Raw genomic sequence first — 18,196 nt, forward strand, 5'->3', positions numbered from 1 at the left:
CTTAAATTAAAAAGTGATCAGCCTTTTTTCTGACAGAAAGCTCAACTTATGAATTATTCCGACAAAGTACACTGAGGACATGTAACATCCAAAGAGCTAAATCTGCACTTTTGAGATTTTGGCAATATATATTTAAAGCATATGCACAACACAGAATACACTGAAAGTACATACTTGGTGACAATTTAAGCTTATGCCAAAAAATTTAGATAACTTAAAAATGGTCAAGGAAATAATGATGGATTTAAAAAAATTTTTTTTAAAGATTTTATTTCTTTATTTTGAGAGAAAGAGTGTGCAAGCAGGGGATGGAGCAGAGGGAGAGAGAGAGAATCTCAAGCAGGCTCCATGATGAGTGCAGAGTCTGATGTGTGGGGCTCTACCTCACAACCTCAAAATCATGAACTGAGCCAAAATCAAGAATTGGATGTTCAACTGACTGAGCCACCCAGGCACCCCTGGATTAAATTTCTTAAATAAGAAAATTGAAACTATAAATGCACTAGAAAAATACAGGACAACATATTTTTCAATGGAAGGGATGTGGGTAAGTAAGATCAAAGAAAGATTTTTTTTAAAAGAAGCCATAGAGGAAAATATTAACAAATTTCATTACATAAAACACATTAAATTTGGAAAGGACAGCAGTTAAAACATCAATGATAGGCTGGAAGAAAATATTTGCTACATATACAGCAAACATATCTATAACATAAACAGTTAACACCTATAATATAAAGAGTTCTTATAAACCAACAGGAAGATATTTTTTAAAAAGAAAAATAGCACAAAATGAGCAAAAAATACAAGAAGGCAATTCACAGAGAAAATATTAACAGTCAATAGTCACTCAACCCTTGCTATAGTCAGAAAAAAATGTATAGTAAATAAAAAATAATATATCATCTCTCACCCAATAAATTGCCAAAAATTTAAAAAATGAATACTATACAATGTTGTTTTTAGGACTGGGAAACAGGCAGTCTTATCCTTTACAAAAGAGAAAGTAAATGGTACATTTTGGAGAGGTGATTTCATAGTATCTGCCAAAATTAAAAAAATTTTTGGTTGCATTTCTGGACATCTTTTATATGGGAATGCTTACTTGTGAACCAAACCAGTGCAGCATTGCTTATGAGGTGACACACATGTGCAGTCACCTGGGTACAACTCCCTTGGATGACAAGAGCCTGAGCTCACCACATCTGAGATTGCAGTCCTAACTGCTAGCTAGGCAGGAGAGTGTTAAGGCAACGTTTGACTTCTCTTTTCACAGAGATTGAGTCATTCTCTACACTGAGCAATCCTTGGAGAAACAACCCATAGTTTACTGATGGGCTCTGTCAACTAGAGACCAACCCCCAAAGGCTCCCACAGCAGCTGTCTAAGATCTCCAGAATTGATCTGGGAGCAAGAATTTTCCATCTGCTCTCCCAAATCTGATTGAATGCAATATAATGTAACGTAATATTGTCATGATTATATATTCCTGTATATTCTGACAATTTTGCTATTTTCAAGCATATATATGCAGCGGATGGGCCATTTTTGTTTCTGTTCTTTAACAAAACTACTATTAATAGTAGTGCCAATCAAGGAGTTGGGAATAAAGCCAGCAAGTTAGAAAGTAGAAATGAGTAAGCAGGTGATTGTATCGCTTCTCTGAGTGAAACAACGGAATCTCATGGTATTTCTACCATCTCTAAAGGCAAGAAACAGAATCCCAGAAGAGGCATAAATAGTGTTTGGATTCCCATAATCCTGCTTAGTTTATTTACAATTCCCTCCTTCATCCTTCCTGCCTGTCCAGATGGTTTTCTTCTTTGTTTTTCAAACTGAATTATGTTCACTGCCTTAAGATGTTAAATACTTCAAAGGCCTTCCTCTTCAGTTCCTCACAAACAGAAGTCATAAACTCTTACCTTTGCCGAATTATGCTGGGGTTAGCGGTCACTAAATGACTTTTGGATCCAACATCTTTAGTGTATTCACTTGACAAAGGAGGAAGATTGCACCTAGAGAAACAAAACATTTTAGAATGATTTACAAACTTTTAAATCAATTATCATGACAAATGGGAATTTTCCTAGATCTAGCTCATCCACAAATAATCAATTTTATCACCTCTCCCTTTAAACAGTCATTAGATGACTAACTATTACCATCTTCAAAATGTAGTCATAAAAGTGAGTCCTGTTTTAAAAGAAAATGTCCACTAGAGAGTTAAGTAGTCTATTAAAAAAGAGACATTAACTAGGATGGATTTATTCCATTCAAAATATTTTTGAGTTGGTAGGACAGGAAGTATTAGGCTTGAAACTAGAGCTCAGGAGGGTGTGGTATACTACGACACAGGGCTGGCAGTGTTCTCTGTATACCCAGAAACCTCAAGACACAGGGAAGAATTGTATTTGCTTGTGATTTTCTTTCTGTTTCCAAATCCTAAATTATAACAGTACATTCACAGCAAACTCTGCCACCTAAATCAATGCATGTCCAACTTCTGTGTACATGACCAATGTATGGGTTGACTACTGGTGGAACAGGGTGATTTGTTATCTAAAGAAATGCAATGATTTTCCAACTGTCCCAGTTCAGCCGAGGAAAAGCGTACAGGTGATGTTTTCTTAGCGACAAAAATACCCCCCCCCCGGTCTCTCTCTCACACATATACACACATACACACACACACAGACACAAATACATACACACACAACCACCCCAGTCTTTATTGCTTTCCTTGGCCACAATGTCTTATGAATGTTTACAGTGGAAAATAGGGCAACTACAAATCCCAATCCCATGGCTTTCTGCCAGTGGAACTTCAGGCAAGTTAATTCATCTGCCTGGTCTTTGTTACCTCATTACACAAAATGAGGATAATGACTTTTCTTCTCCAATGAGCTTGTTGTAAGGATTATAGTAAGAAATGTATAAGAGGTCCCTACCTTGATACCTCCTCCATAGTAAAAACTCAAAAATATTGTGTATCAGAAATATATTTATAATTAAATATATTTATTTTTTTGAAGACCCTAAATGAATCCATAGTTTCCATTAGGTTTTATTATTTTGTCCTAATTTCTCCTAGTCACCCCTAGCTCCAACTTGACTCCTACCACATCAGAGCATCTCTAACTTTGACTCTTCAACAAACTAAAACATCATTTATTTGCAGGTAAAGAGATGTAAACATTAAAGTCTCTGCCATTCCCCTAACTATTAAATTTACCCTACAAATTTCCCCAGGACGTGGAATTGTCCAGGCAGCCACTCAGCTGATTAGCTCAAGTTCCTTGATGTTGTCTTGTATTTGTCCTGTGACTCCTACCACATCAGGGCATCTTGGGCGGAGCTTGTCTCAGTTGATTTGGAATCTTCCTTTCATCTGCTCAACAGTAAAAAGATGCTGGCCCTTCAGGCAGCTACCCACAGATTACTTAGCCAGCCAGTTGATGACTTTTGCTGAGTGCCCATTGAGAAAAACACAGTGGTCATTGTAAGGGGCGTGGGGGGAAGCCAAGTCACAGGGCCTCCTCTTGAGGTGTCTATACTTTAGTGGTCACACCATATCCAGTGTGGTTTCTGAGGACCCTTGTGAGGGAGTGAACTTCAGCATTACCAGCCAGGCTCATCCAGCACGAGTACTGACTATGGTCTTGTGATTGAACTGATCTTTGATCACTTGATGAAGGTGACTTGCAGGGTAAAACATAAGCTAAAATTTGAGCATTTACATCTTTTTTTTAAAAGCTTTAATTATTTATTAGAGAGACAGAGAGAGAACAGTGATGCGGAGGGGGACAGAAAGAGTGGGAGAGGAGAAGCAGACTTCCCACCATGCAGAAAGCCCAACATGGGCTCGATCCCAGGACCCTGGGATCATGACCTGAGCCAAAGGCAGATGCTTAACTGACTGAGCCACCTAGGTGCCCCTGAGCATTTATGTCTTATGAAGCTTTGATCTTAATGGTCCTTCATAACTTTGAGAATCAAACACATTATATCAAAACTATAACCTCTAAAAACTGCTGGAGAGTACAGTTAACCTATTTTGTCATTAATGAAACATGTCAGTTTTAATGAATAGTCTGTTTTTCTGTGTGTTCCTTGTAGGTTGATCCATGGCTCATTTGTCTGGGTTCCTTCATACCTTCTATCGCACAGACAAAGCTCAAGAAAAACTTTTGGATACTGATTGTTAAGTCCTACAACACAAGGAAATTGTTTATAACAAGATAATGTTTTATAAATGCATTTCTGGAAAATAATGACACTGCATTTTGGTGTAAATATCTGTCTTAAGTTCTTCAAATGCAAATGTCTATGACACTTCCTTGTAGTTCTTTTCTTAGAAAAAGCACACTGTAATTTTAGCTCTTCAATTCCTAAACTGATAATTACATAGATTTACATAAGAGGCACATTTAATACAAATTGTTTCTATTAAGGCATAATTCTGTAAAAGTGTTTCAAACTTTGCATTATTGCTCATTGGCACGACTAACAGATATTAATGGCTAATGTGTCTTAGTAACTGTGCTCATGACCCTAAAAGATGTTGTCACAGAACTGCATTCTTTTGGGATGCCGGGTTGGCTCAGTGGGTAAAGCATCAGCCTTCAGCTCAGGTCATGATCCCAGGGTCCTGGGACTGAGTCGTGCATCAGGTTTCTTGCTCAGCAGGGAGTCTGCTTCTCCCTCTCCCTTTAGCACTCTCCCCACCCCAGTTTGTGCCCTCTCTCTCACCCCTCTCAAATAAATAAATGAAATATTTTTAAAATTTTTTAAAAAAACAAAGCAAAAAAAAAGTTAAAAATAGAACTACCCTATGACCCAGCAATTTCACTACTAGGTATTTACCCAAAGAATACAAGAACACAAATTCAAAGGAATACATGCACCCTGATGTTTATAGTAGCATTATTTACAATAGCCAAAATAGGAGAGCAGACCAACTGTCCATAGTGAGATACATACATACATACATATTTGTGTATATATATATGTGTGTTATATATATATATATATATATATATATATATATATATATATATATATATCTTGCCATTTGTAGTGACATGAATGGAGCTAGAGAGTATTGTGCTAGGTGAAATATATCAGTTAAAGAAAGAGAAATACCATATGATTTCCTCTTATATGGAATTTAGAAGACAGAGCAAATGAGCATAGGGGACAAAAGAGAGAAGGAGAGTGAGGCAAACCAGGAAACAGATTCTAAGTACAGAGAACAAACTCATGGTTACCAGAGAGGAGGCAGGTGGGGGGATGAACTGAATAGGTAATGGGGACTAAAGGATGAACTTGTTGTGATGAGCAGCAGGTGTTTGTGGAAGTGTTGAATCTCTATATTGTACACCTGAAACTAGTATTACACTGCATGTTAACTAACTGGAATTTAAATAAAAACTTTAAAAGTGTTATGCATATTTAAGTATGCAAAACACACACGATAATTCCATGGCACCAAAATGATGTTGCCCTCACTTGTATCCCTGAGCCACCCAAATCATCTCCAAGATGCAATCATGTTACCTTTGTCTTGCAGACCTTCCAGATAAATTGTATTCAATAATATTATTTTTTTAAGTGTTTTTGGGGTTAGAGCAAATGTTTACTTTGAAAAACAAGAAAATAGAAAAACAAGAAGTAGATGTTTAACATTAGGAAGTGTAGTTGAGTGGCACCTGGGTGGCTTAGGTGGTTAAGCATTTGCCTTCAACAAATGGGTCCTTGGGATCGAGCCCCATGTTGGGCTCCCTGCTCATCTCAGAGTCTGCTTCTCCCTTTTCCACTGCCCTCCTCTTCCTCCCCCCTCATTCTCTCTCTCTCTCAAGAAAATAAAATCTTAAAAAAAAAAAAAGATAAGAAAATGTATTTGAAAATGTCTAAGCAAAGAAAAGTACAATACTGTTTTATCCTAATACTGGAAAACATTTTGAACTGTAATGTGGTGTATCCCTGTATGCAGGTAAGGCTATTTTTGGATCTTTTCTCTCACTGTAACTCTCCATGCATCCTACAGTCTACGATCAGACATACTATGTGTTTTCTAATCATATGTACTCACTAAATGTTTAATTTTGAATTATGACACTACCTCAATTGTCTCAAAAAATGTGTACGAAGCAACCATTTATAAGTAGATATGTTAGTGGTCAAATGAGAATAATTTATAAACAATTTATAACACTCAATTACTCCCATATTGTAAACCATAAACTAGGCTTTTAGAAAATTCAAGTATGTTATGAAAATGGCCGTTTTTCTTCACAGGGGTTCAAGACGGTGGCATTGGAAGACCCTGAACTGACTTCCTCCCATTGGTACACCAAATCTACAGCTACCTATAGAATAATTCTCCCTGAAAAAGACCTGAAAATAAGCTAAATGGCAACTCCACAACAAAAGATAAAAGGACCAAATCAGGAAAGGTAGGAGAGGCAGAGACACGGTCTTGTCAAAAATCCCTCTCCTGGCATGTTAAGCCACAAGTGAGAGGGATCTCACAAATATAGAGCATATCCCTAAGGAGCAACTATTTGATCTCCATATCATGTATCCCAACACTTGGGACCTGCACCAGAGAGGTCCCAAAACATCTGGCTTTGAAAACCAGCATGGCTTATACCTAGAAGACCCAAAGGACTATAGAAAATGAGGACTCCCATCTTAAAAGGGCTCATGCATAGGCTCATTCTCCTGGGTACCAGTGCAAAAACAGCAAGCTGAAAAGCACATAGACCATATGTGAAAGAAATGCATTGTCTAATCTTAAAGCATCTGCCAGAAGGGCAGGGGTCTGCTGGCACTCTCTCCAGGGATGGAGGTGCTGGTGCGTGTCATTTTTGCACTTTCCTACATTTCTGCTTGCCCTGGGATGGTGCTCCCATTCCCCCCTTTAAAAGATGTAAAATGTCAAACTGGTCAGGTGTATGTGCCAATATGCCAGCACTTGTCTTCCCTGCCAAAGCCTATGGAAGGGCATGTCCCAGTCTGACACTCTACTGTGGATCCATGCCGCCAAACACAGTAGGTGCATTCAGAGCATACAAGGGGAACTTATGTATCTGGGCCCCACAGGTCTGAAAGAATTAGAGAAACAGTTCCCGGCAGGTTATCACTCCCAGGTCAAATGTAGGCAGCAGACTAAAACACTCACCCATCTTCCTGTGACCATTCCTTCAAGACTGGGAGACACAGTTGTTTGACATAATACAAAGAAACAAACACAGAGAATCAAACAAAATGAGGAAAAGAGGCACGTTCTTCAATTGAAAGAACAAGATACAACCCCCCCCCCAAAAAAAAAACCTTAATGAAAGATAAGTAATTTTTCTGATAGAGTTCAAAGTAATGATCAAATAGATGCTCACCAATCTCAGGAGAGTGGATAAACACAGAAAGAACTTCAATGAAGAGATATGAAATATAAGAAAGTACCAAACAAAAGTGACAGAGCTGAAGAATACAATAACTGAACTGAAAAATATACCAAAGGTGTTCAATAGCAGACTAGATAAAACAGAAGGAAAGATCACTGACTTGGAAGACAGGACAGTGGAACTCACCAAAACAGAGCAGCAGGAAGAAAAACAAACAAACAAACAAACAAACAAACATTTAAGTGAAGATAGCTTAAGGAACCTCTGAGACAGTATCAAAAGATGAACATCTGCATAATAGGGGTACCAGAAGGAGAATAAAAATGGACAGAAAACTTATTTTAAGAAATAATTGCTGAAAACTTCCCTAATCTGGAAAAGGAGGAAATAAACATTCAAGTTTAGGAAGCCCACCTAATGAGACCCACACTACAACACGTTATAATTAAAATGTCAAAAGTTAAAGATAGGATCTTAAAGCAGCAAGAGATAATCAATGTGTTACATATAAGGGGACCCCCATAAGACCACATACAGATTTTCAAAAGTACGGGCGCCTGGATGGCTCAATGGGTTAAAGCCTCTGCCTTTGGCTCAGGTCGTGATCCCAGAGTCCTGGGATCGAGCCCCACATCGGGATCTCTGCTCTGTGGGGAGCCTGCTTCCTCCTCTCTCTCTGCATGCCTCTCCGCCTACCTGTGATCTCTGTCAAATAAATAAAATCTTAAAAAAAAAAAAATGAGAGAGAGATTTTCAAAAGAAACCTTGAAGATCAGAAGGGAGTGCATGATATATTCAAAGAGCTAAAAGCAAAAAACTGCCAATCAAGAAGACTCTACTTAGCAAGGTTATCATTTAACTGAAGGAGAGGATAAGAGAGCTTTCCAGACAAGCAAAAACTAAAGGACTTCCACTAAACTGGCCTTACAAGAATTGTTAAAGGGACTTCCTTAAGCTGAAGGGAAAGGGTACTTATTAGTAACATGAAAATATATAAAAGTAAAAATGTCATCGATAAAGGAAAATACATAATAAAAGTAATGGACCAATCATTTACAAAGTTCACATGAAGGTTAAAATATAAAAATAGGAAAAATAACTATAATTACAATTATTAGTTAGAGGATACACAAAATAAAAAGATATAAAACATGACATCAAAAACAAAACATGGATGGGAGAGTTAAAATGTAGGGTTTTAGTAAGTGTTCAAACATAACTTGCTATCAACTTAAAATAGACTAGTGTGTATATATAGGCTGAGACATGTAAGTCTCATGGTAACCACAAAGCAAAAACCTACAGTAGATACACAAAAAAATAATGAGAACGGCATCTAAACATAAGACTGAAGAAAGACATCAAACCATAAGGGAAGAGAGCAAAAGAAGAAGAAACAAGGAGCAACTACAAAACAGCCAGAGAACAATGAACTAAATGGCAAAAGTACATCCCTAGCTAGAACTACTTTAAACATAAGTGGGCTAAGTTCTCCAATCAAATGACATGGAGTGTCCATCAATGGATGAATGGATAAATAAGATGAAGTATATAGGCAATGGAATATTACTGTCATAAAAAAGAATGAAATCTCACCATTTGGCACAATAAAGATGGCCTTTGAGGGTATTAGAGTAAGTGAAATAAATCACAGAGAAAGACAAATACTCTGTGATTTCACTTATATGTGGAATCTAAAACACAAAACAAACAGAACAAAATTCATAGATAGAGAGCAAAGATTGGTGGTTGCCAGAAGGGATGAGGTGGGAGCGAGAGTAATGTGAACAGGGAGTCGGGAAATACAAAATTCCAGTCATAAAACAAGTAAGCCATGGGTAACATATAGCACGTGACTACTGTCAACAAATACCCTACTGCATGTTATGTAACTTCTATGGTAATGGGGAAACGAGATTCACTGTGATCATGTCAGTGTATACAAATATCAAATCATGATGCTGTACCCCTGAAGCTAATAAAATGTTACATTTCAATTATAATTCAATTTAAAAAAAAAGAAAATTGTGCTATTTTTGAAATTAAATTAATGGTCCATGCACAAATAACTCTAGTTCTCTGAATTTTCAATCTTCACCTCTCTCAGTAGTCTGGGAACATTTATGTTTACTCGTTAATTCTGAATTTGAATAGATCAATGTTGATTGTACATAACACAAACTTAGTCTTGTTTATTTGCAATAAATAAATATAGATAACCCCTCAAAAATGCTTAGCCCTAGTCTTCAACATGTTAAGTTTAAAACAGGTACCTTCCTAAATATAGTGACACACATAGATATATAAACTTAGGAATAATATAAAAATACATTGTCCTGCCTCCTGCCAGACTGATTTAAGACCTTTTAAAATCACTTAAATTCCTTGAATTTGTAAGTATAATAATCACACCTCCTTCCTCCTTACATAGTTTTTGGAAAGATCGAATAAACATCCTTGAATGCAAGCTTGCAAATATAAAGTAGACTATATGAGCTGTTATGATTATATAGTTATATAGAAGTTTCCACAATGGAAAGGCCTGAGGAACTGTCTGCTCCCACTCCCTCACATGCTGAGCCCCAGCAAGGGTAAAACAACATGCTGTAGATCACAGAGCTGGTTTGTGGCAATAGCTTGTCTTCTGTCCCTCTGTGTTCTCTGCTGGCTCTTCAGCCTCTACATAATGCCAGTATTGGAATGGATGCTTGGATTTGGTCCAGAGCCTTTGCTCTTCCCATCTACCTCAACTCTACAGGTGATGGTGGCCCCTCCCATAGCTGAACTACCTTTCCAGGCTCATCTCAATGTACTGTGGCAGCACTTGTTGTCTTTCCCACTTCAGAGTCTCAGAAAGACTATTCCTATGCCAAGAGTGAAATGTAGACATGGCTCACCCCACACACCACTTCTTAGAAGGTCCCTGACCCCTCACCATCTGTCTCTGAATTCCCTCTATCAGAGCACTCCAGGTACAACATACAGACAGAAATGGTTCACGTACCATTCCTTGGCCCAGCTAACACCAATACCTAGTAGTAGCTCAATAAACAGATGTTATACTGACGTAAGAGAATAACTACATTTTTATTTTCTACATTTTCCTTTTCTTTGTATATACCGCAGCAATAATAATAATTGCACTGGAGAGAAAACCACATTTCTATCCTGGAAATACTATGGCAGGGCATTTCCATGAGGGAAAGATGGATATAGCAAGACATCCCCCTCTGCTACAGGCTTCAGGAGCAAGATAAAAAGTCTGCTGAAGAAACCCAGGTCTCATTCTCTGAGCAAGAACTTGGCTCTCCCTCAAGTCCATGGCTTCTGCCAAAACACTCTCACCTAGTGTCTTCAGCCTCCTTACCCCACTGCGCTCAGAGCTCCCAGGTGGTTTAGTGTTCTCTTAGCCACCTTTGACCACTTCTAGACTATTCTACTTATCCTTAAAAATGATCACAAAATCCAAATCCCAAGCCCCAACTCCCTTCCTATGCTCAGGCTTCTTCCCTTTGTGGTGCTACAGGCCTTAGTCTTCCTGGCCCTGGAGCCTTTGCCACCCACATCTCCGTCGTCCTCATGTCAGTGAGGCTTTGGGGCCCATCTGAAAGAATCTCTACAACATAGCTTCAAAGTTCCTATGCTTCTTCAGCTACAAATGTCTTCTTTTTCTGTCACACAGCAGATCAGCCCCCAGACATACTGAGCAAGAACTTGGCTGAAATCATAAACTCCACTGGGCCAATCTTTGACGTTAGTTCTTATCATTCCATTTCTCTCTTATCTTTCCCAGCACCCACTGCCTGTGGGCTCAGAATGACCCTGTCCTTGGGCCCCATTTGGGCACCCTCCTCTCCTGTTCTTGCGTCTCAGCACCTACTTCCTGTCCAGCCCAGACCTCAAGGCATGTCACCTCACACTCTCTCTAGCCAGGATCTTCCCTCCGTTTCGTTACTCCTCCTCCTCCCTCCCTCTCACCCAGACAATCCCAAACCCATGTCAGTCCAATCACTTGTTGTCTTCACTTCTGGTGAAAATCACCCACCAGTGCAGGCTGGTGCCCTGACAGGTGGAAGGCCTCTACCCCTGACTGGATCCATCTTAGCAGGTTTTTACACACCCCTGCAGAAGCCTCCTGTGTTCCCCTCCAAGGGACACACGTCACCACTCTGCTCAATCCCTTAACCAAACCTCCTCACTGCTCCAAAGTTATGCCCCCTCGCTCCTTCCAGCTGTCCCAGCCATACACAGATCAGACCCGTCTTCAAATCCCACTTGCTACTCACAAATGCTTTTGTGAAAAACAAAGATGACAAGGGTGTAGAGTAGAAATCAATAAATGAAAACGTTCATTTAGAGGCAATCTTTGAAGTTTTTATCACCCGACTGTATGCTCTAAAGCAAAATCTAAGTGTTTCTACTTTTGGGTCTCCCCACGACCTCTAAGCCCTCCTTGGCTTTGTACTTTCTTGGGGCATGTTCCCTTGCTCCCTGGGCCTCTCCTGCATTCACTTATATCTGAACTTGAAGGGAAGCTAAAGAGCAGTTACAACTGATTAATCCCAAGTGACTAGCTTTGAAAGGCCCCAGGGCTTGTGAAGGGGTGGGGGAAAGGAGAGAAGGCAGAGGCCATGCTGTGGGTGCTCTCTCTTACCGCATGACAAAATTTGCTTCATCTATTTGACGGCCACAGCCACTCTTCTTCAGAATCCCACCATTTCCCACCACCGCGCATTTCTTCAAGGGCAGCTGGAATGGGGTTGCCTAGCAACAGAAAACAAGGCGGGTTTTCACTGCAGAGAACACACAACCACTCAAAAAATCATTGTTTACAGCAGACCCCTTGGAGGAATTTGACTGAAGACTGGGCAGACCAAAAGAGCATGGAGAAAGAAAGATGCCAAGAAGTTTATAAGGAATAAACTAGACTGCTTCTTTGACACTAAAAATAAATAAATGAATAAACAAATAAAAATTAAAAAAATTAACTCCCTGAAGTGCATCTAAGTATAACATATTTTGTAACAAATTGACCACGTACATTGGAGCAAGCGCCTACTAGAGAAAAGAGAAAAATTCCATACTAAACATTGGATTAGTTTTAAAGGCATTAAATGGGGAACAAGCTCAAATGAATTCTATCTCCCTATCTGAATGCAATTTCATTCATTCATAAAGTCTGCAATTCACTCAACAAACAGTAGCTGAGTGTTTCCTATGCTAACTGCTAGAGGTAAATACAAAAAGTTACAAAAAGTCACAGGCCTCAGGACTCAGTTTGAGATGTAGGGGGACTGTGAACATAGAACTCTAATGCTCTAATGTAATGCTGAAATTGTTGTAGAAGAGGTATGCTCTAAATGCTGTGGAGAATCCCACACAGGAGAAAAAGGGCAAATTTCTGCCAAGCCAACTCAGGGAACGCTTTCTCACTTGAGATGAATCTTAAAGGATGAATAGGATATTGCCAGGCAGAGAAGCAGTATAAACAAAGGCACAAAGTATGCTGAAAGCAAATGCTGTGTTTATGAGAAAATGTACACTCTGGGTGGGTCTGTCTAGAACCTGGGAGGTGCTAACAGGCAAGTGACTTGTGCAAACCAGACAGCATGTGACTTTCTTTCTGCAAACATTGAGCTGGACTGCAAAGAAAATGTTCAGTGTACCCGAGTGTTCCCTGAACTGCTATTTATAGTACCAGGGACTGACTATCAAAACCTAGCAATAGGCCCTGGAAGTGAAATACGTCATTCAGTATCTTTTAGCTGGGTCAGCAAGAACCACCAGGTACAGAATCTCCTGCTTGCTGAAACAATGCTTACTGGTGGCAGTTCTTCGGGGGAAGAATTTGCATCTACAGAACTGGTACATAAAATAACTATTCTGATATTAAGTAGGCCATTCTGCATGAATTTGAAGCAAGACAGATTTTACCAGCAGAATAAATGGAATATATGAATATATACTATAAGAAATTCACATAGGCACAAAGTAATGAAACCAGAAAAATAAAATTCCAAGAGTCTGTGTGATAACTAGTAGCTGAGGTCGGCACTTAAGGCAGCACAAGAAAAAGACAGTGCTAAGAAAATATAGTTGATAAAGATACAGTACTTAAACCGTAAAGTCTAAGCATTTGCCAGCAGACAATTAAGAATTCCCTGCATGACTGCAACAGAGAACAGTCCAGTGAACTTCAGAGTGGGATACAGAGAAGACAGACAGGCAAAGGCCAGCACTCTGACATGTCCAGATTGATCCAGGATGACATGTGGCATTTTCCTTAATCAGTGCTAAGGAGGGTTTGAAGTCAGCATTAGAAATACATAGGTTAGATCCACCGAAACAAGGCAGAGGATAATAGGGGAAGAGAGGAAGAAATGAAGTAAGATGAAACCAGAGATGGAGACAAACCATAAGAGATTCTTTTTTTTTTTTTTTTTTTTTTTTTTTAAAGATTTTATTTATTTATTTGACAGAGAGAAATCACAAGTAGATGGAGAGGCAGGCAGAGAGAGAGAGGGAAGCAGGCTCCCTGCTGAGCAGAGAGCCCGATGCGGGACTCGATCCCAGGACCCTGAGATCATGACCCGAGCTGAAGGCAGAGGCTTAACCCACTGAGCCACCCAGGCGTCCCAAGAGATTCTTAATCTTAGGAAACAAACTGACGATTGCTGGAGGAGACGGGGGTGAGGGGATGGGGGAACAGGGTGATGGACACTGGGGAGGGTATGTGTTACAATGAGCACTGAGTATTATATAAGACTGATGAATAACAGACCTGTACCCCTGAAACAAATAATATATCATATATTAATAAATTGAATTTAAATTTAAAAAAGAAAATATATTTGTATATTTAAAAAAGTGCAAAAAAGGAAATACATTGGTTAGATCTATAATATGTTAGATGTATATTTAAGTTTATATGCTCAAATTAGTTATTAATTTATTCCACAAGTATTTACTAAGTGCCTACTATGTTCCAGGCACTGTTCTGGGTGACAGGGACATAAGTAATTATCCCTGTTCTTGTGGAGCTTACAATCTCGTGAGTAAAGACAAATGGGTGAAATGAATAGTATGTCAGATGGCAATATGGGCTGTGGAGAGAAATAAATCATTGGCAGGAGACAATCAGGAAATGGCTTTTAAAGAACTGCAATTCAAATAGGGTGGTTGGGGAGGACCTCAAAGGAGACATGTGAGCAAATCCTTGAACATGAGATGGTGAACATTATGGACATCTGGGGGGAACTGCTCTCGCTGACCTTGAGGAAGGAACATCCCTGGGGTAGGAAAGGAAGAGCAAAAGACCCCATTGTGTGTGAAGATGAGTAAACAGGGGACTGAGATGTAGAAGAGGAAAGCGGAGTAAACTTGTAGAGAGATTAGAGAATAAAGTCTGTAGGGCCCTGAAGGGTATGATAAAGACTTTGGGTTTTGTTCTGAGATGTACATCAAGTCAAGGTAAGATGAGGAAAGGACTGACATTATGCCATATTTTGGAACCACCACTCTGCCTCTGTGTGAACAGGCTACAAGATGTCATGGGTAGAAAGAAAGTGAACAGTCAGGAGTCTCCTATAACAGGGGACTAGAGATTCTAGTGGCTTGGACGAGGACGATGGTAGTGGGGATGGTGAGAAGTGAGCAGATTCTGGAGATACTTTGAAGGAAAAGCTGACAGGATTTGCTGATGTAATGGAAATAGAGTAAAATAAAAAGAGGTATTGAGAATGATGCCAAGGGTTTTGGCTAACATAGCTGCAAAGATGGACCTGCCATTTACTGAGGTATAGATTACAGAGGAGCAGGTTTTGGGGGAAATGGTTTAGAGTTCAATTTTAAATATGTCATGTGTGACATCATTTAAATGACAGTGTCAAGGAGGCAAATAAACATGAGAATACATCCAGGGAACTGGTCTTTCCTGGAGAGAGCTGGGAGTGATCAGCATACAATAGGTAACTAACGTTAGGAGACTCAATAGTGAATGGGTGTTGACAGAAAAGAGAAGAGGTCAAAGACTTGAATCCTGGGACATTCGAACAAGAAGTCAGGACACTAAGGAGACTTAGGAGTGGACACAGAAAAGTGTGGAGTCCTGGAAGATAAGTTAAAAAAAAGAGAGAGAGAGAGAGAGAGTTTCTCAAAAAAGAAGGGGGAAAATGGCAGCAAATGCAATAGATTTGCAATAATAGATTAATAAATAAAGTAAAGTAACAGCTAAAAATTATCCCCTGGATTTAGCAACATGAAGATCCCCTGGTAACCTTAACAAGGATAGATGTGGTTCACAGCATAGACAGAAGCCTGATCTGAGCTCAGTGAGTTATACATGTTTATTTGCATATCTATTTTTACATGGTTTATTTTAAAAGTGTGGGCTCATTCATGTTCAACTAATATTTAGTTTACCTTGGGGCACCTGAGGGGCTCCATCAGTTAAGCATAGGACTCTTGAGATCAGCTCAAGTCATGGTCTCAGGGTTGTGAGATCAAGCCCTACACTGACCTCTGCCTGCTTGGGATTCTCCCTGTCCCTCTGCCTCTCCCCAGGTAATAAAATAATAACACTCATAGTAATAATAATTAGTTTGCATTGTAAAAGCCAATTTAAACCCTCCCTCACTGCTGTTTGAGTCCTTGAGGAGTGCCTGGGTGGCTCAGTTGGTTAAGCATCCAACTCTTGGTTTCAGCTCAGATCATGATTTTAGGGTCATTAGACTGAGCCCTGTACTGGGCTCTATGCACAGCAGAGAGTCTACTTGAGAATTCTCTCCCTCATCCTGTGCCCCTCGCCCACTTTTTTAAGGTTTTTTAAACCTTTAAAAAAAAAAAAAAAGGAGAGAGAGTTCTTTTTTTTTTTTTTTTAAAGATTTTATTTATTTGTCAGAGACAGAGGGAGAGAGAGCGAGCGAGCACAGGCAGACAGAGAGACAGGCAGAGGCAGAGGGAGAAGCAGGCTCTCTGCCGAGCAAGGAGCCTGATGTGGGACTCGATCCCAGGACCCTGGGATCATGACCTGAGCCGAAGGCAGCTGCTTAACCAACTGAGCCACCCAGGCGTCCCAGGAGAGAAAGTTCTTGAACCAGGTTGACTGGCAACCCCAGGCTTCCTGGCACAAATCTGGGCACAGAAACAGCGTATCTGAAAAGGGCAGAAGTAGCATCAGCAATGTAAAGCCAGGTATCTCCAGGGGCACCAAGGTGGCTCACTCGGTTGGGCAACGGGCTCTTGATGTCGGTCAGGTCACCATCTCCAGGTTGTGGAATCAGGCCCAGTGTCAAGCTCTGCGCTCAGCAAGGAGTCTGCTTGAGATTTCCTTCCTCTCCCTCTCCTTCTGCTCCTCCCTCCACTCATGCACTCTTTCTCTAAAATAAATCTTAAAAATCTTAAAAAAATCAAAATCAAAATCTTAAAAAAAGAAAAATCAAAATCAAAAAATCAAAAATCAGGAAGGGATGCTGTACTTTGTCAAATGCTTTTTCAGCATCTATTGAGAGTATCAAAAATCAAAATCAAAATCTTAAAAAAAGAAAAAAAAAAAGCTAGGAGCCTCCTACCTCCTAACTTCCAGGTTGTAGGACTGTGGAATTATAGCACAGACTGTCCAACCCCTCAGTGTTCTACTTCCTGTCCCTAAAGAGGGCTAATATCTCAGGATTATATGAGATTATGTGAGCTGATATACATACATCTCATTGGGTGCCTGGTATGGTGTTCCTTGCCTTCTTCTTTCTTCCTTCCCGTTTTCTTTCATCCCTTTCCTCCTTCTAGCACAATTCACTGACTTGTTCAAGCCACAAAATACTGAGATTCCATGGGTTTGGGGAGACACGATACAACAGTGATTTATCTAATTCTACCTTAACAATTGTAAAATGTAACTATTATTTTCATATACTATAAAATTTTTTAGAAGCTCTTGAACCAAAGGTCAGGGATGGGGGAGTCATTTCTTTTTTTGCTGTTAATATTTTCTTGCTACTTCTCCATTTGGTCAATGACTAGCCCTCACACAAGCAATTTCATTTCAATAAATAATTGTCAAGTGCCTACATGCACACTGTTCTGGGCACAATAACAGCTCATCAAAGCTTTACAGAATGGAAAAACTTAACTGAGAAAATACTGTGGAATTTTAACTAATTGAGATAATACTATCATTGTGGTATTTTAAACACAGAATATCTCAACTTAGCAATGGTCAGTGATATGTGAACACAAAGTTCTCCTTCTGGGGTGCAGTACCTAGACAGAACTTTTGGTCATCTGTTTCCACATGAATATTATTATTTTGGCCAAAAGTATTTTTTTTTAATTAAGGCATTGAATTCTTTCTTTTCAAATGTCTCTCCTTGCATCCCTGCCAGAAAATGTCTAATGATTCTGAGAATACAGTATACCATAAAACTCTTCCTGTTAACCTTAAAAAATACTACTCTATGTCCATCAGTTTATGAATGGATAAAGAAATCATGGCATGTGCGTGCGAGCACACACACACACACACACACATACGTACACAACAGAATATTACTTAGCCATAATAAAAAAAGAATAAGATCTTGTCATTTGTGACATGGATGGACCTAGAGGGTATTATGCTAAGTGCAAATGCGTTAGACAGAGAAAGACAATTACCATATGATTTCACTTATATGTGGAATATAAAACAAAACAAAACAAATGAATAAACAAACAGAAAGCAGAAACAGATCCATAAGTACAGAGAACAAACTGATGTTTGCCAGAAGGAAGGAAGCTGGGGGAATAAGTAAAAT

The 18,196-nt window shown here is 39.4% G+C and overlaps 1 protein-coding gene across 2 annotated transcripts in view; it reads right to left on the minus strand.

The window, feature by feature from the left end:
• ST8SIA1 (ST8 alpha-N-acetyl-neuraminide alpha-2,8-sialyltransferase 1) overlaps positions 1–18,196 on the minus strand; it is a 159,882-nt gene that overhangs the window by 61,916 nt on the left and 79,770 nt on the right. The window contains exons 3-4 of one of the 2 annotated variants that reach the window (XM_059185731.1): positions 12,061–12,170; positions 1,923–2,015 (exon numbers count right to left, since the gene is read on the minus strand). In XM_059185731.1, the coding sequence (XP_059041714.1) occupies positions 1,923–2,015; positions 12,061–12,170 (203 nt within the window). The remainder of the gene's footprint in view (positions 1–1,922; positions 2,016–12,060; positions 12,171–18,196) is intronic. The other variant, XM_059185732.1, reaches the window with a different exon arrangement.

Source organism: Mustela lutreola, chromosome 8 (genome assembly GCF_030435805.1).
Source record: "Mustela lutreola isolate mMusLut2 chromosome 8, mMusLut2.pri, whole genome shotgun sequence".
Classification (NCBI taxonomy): Eukaryota; Metazoa; Chordata; class Mammalia; order Carnivora; family Mustelidae; genus Mustela; species Mustela lutreola.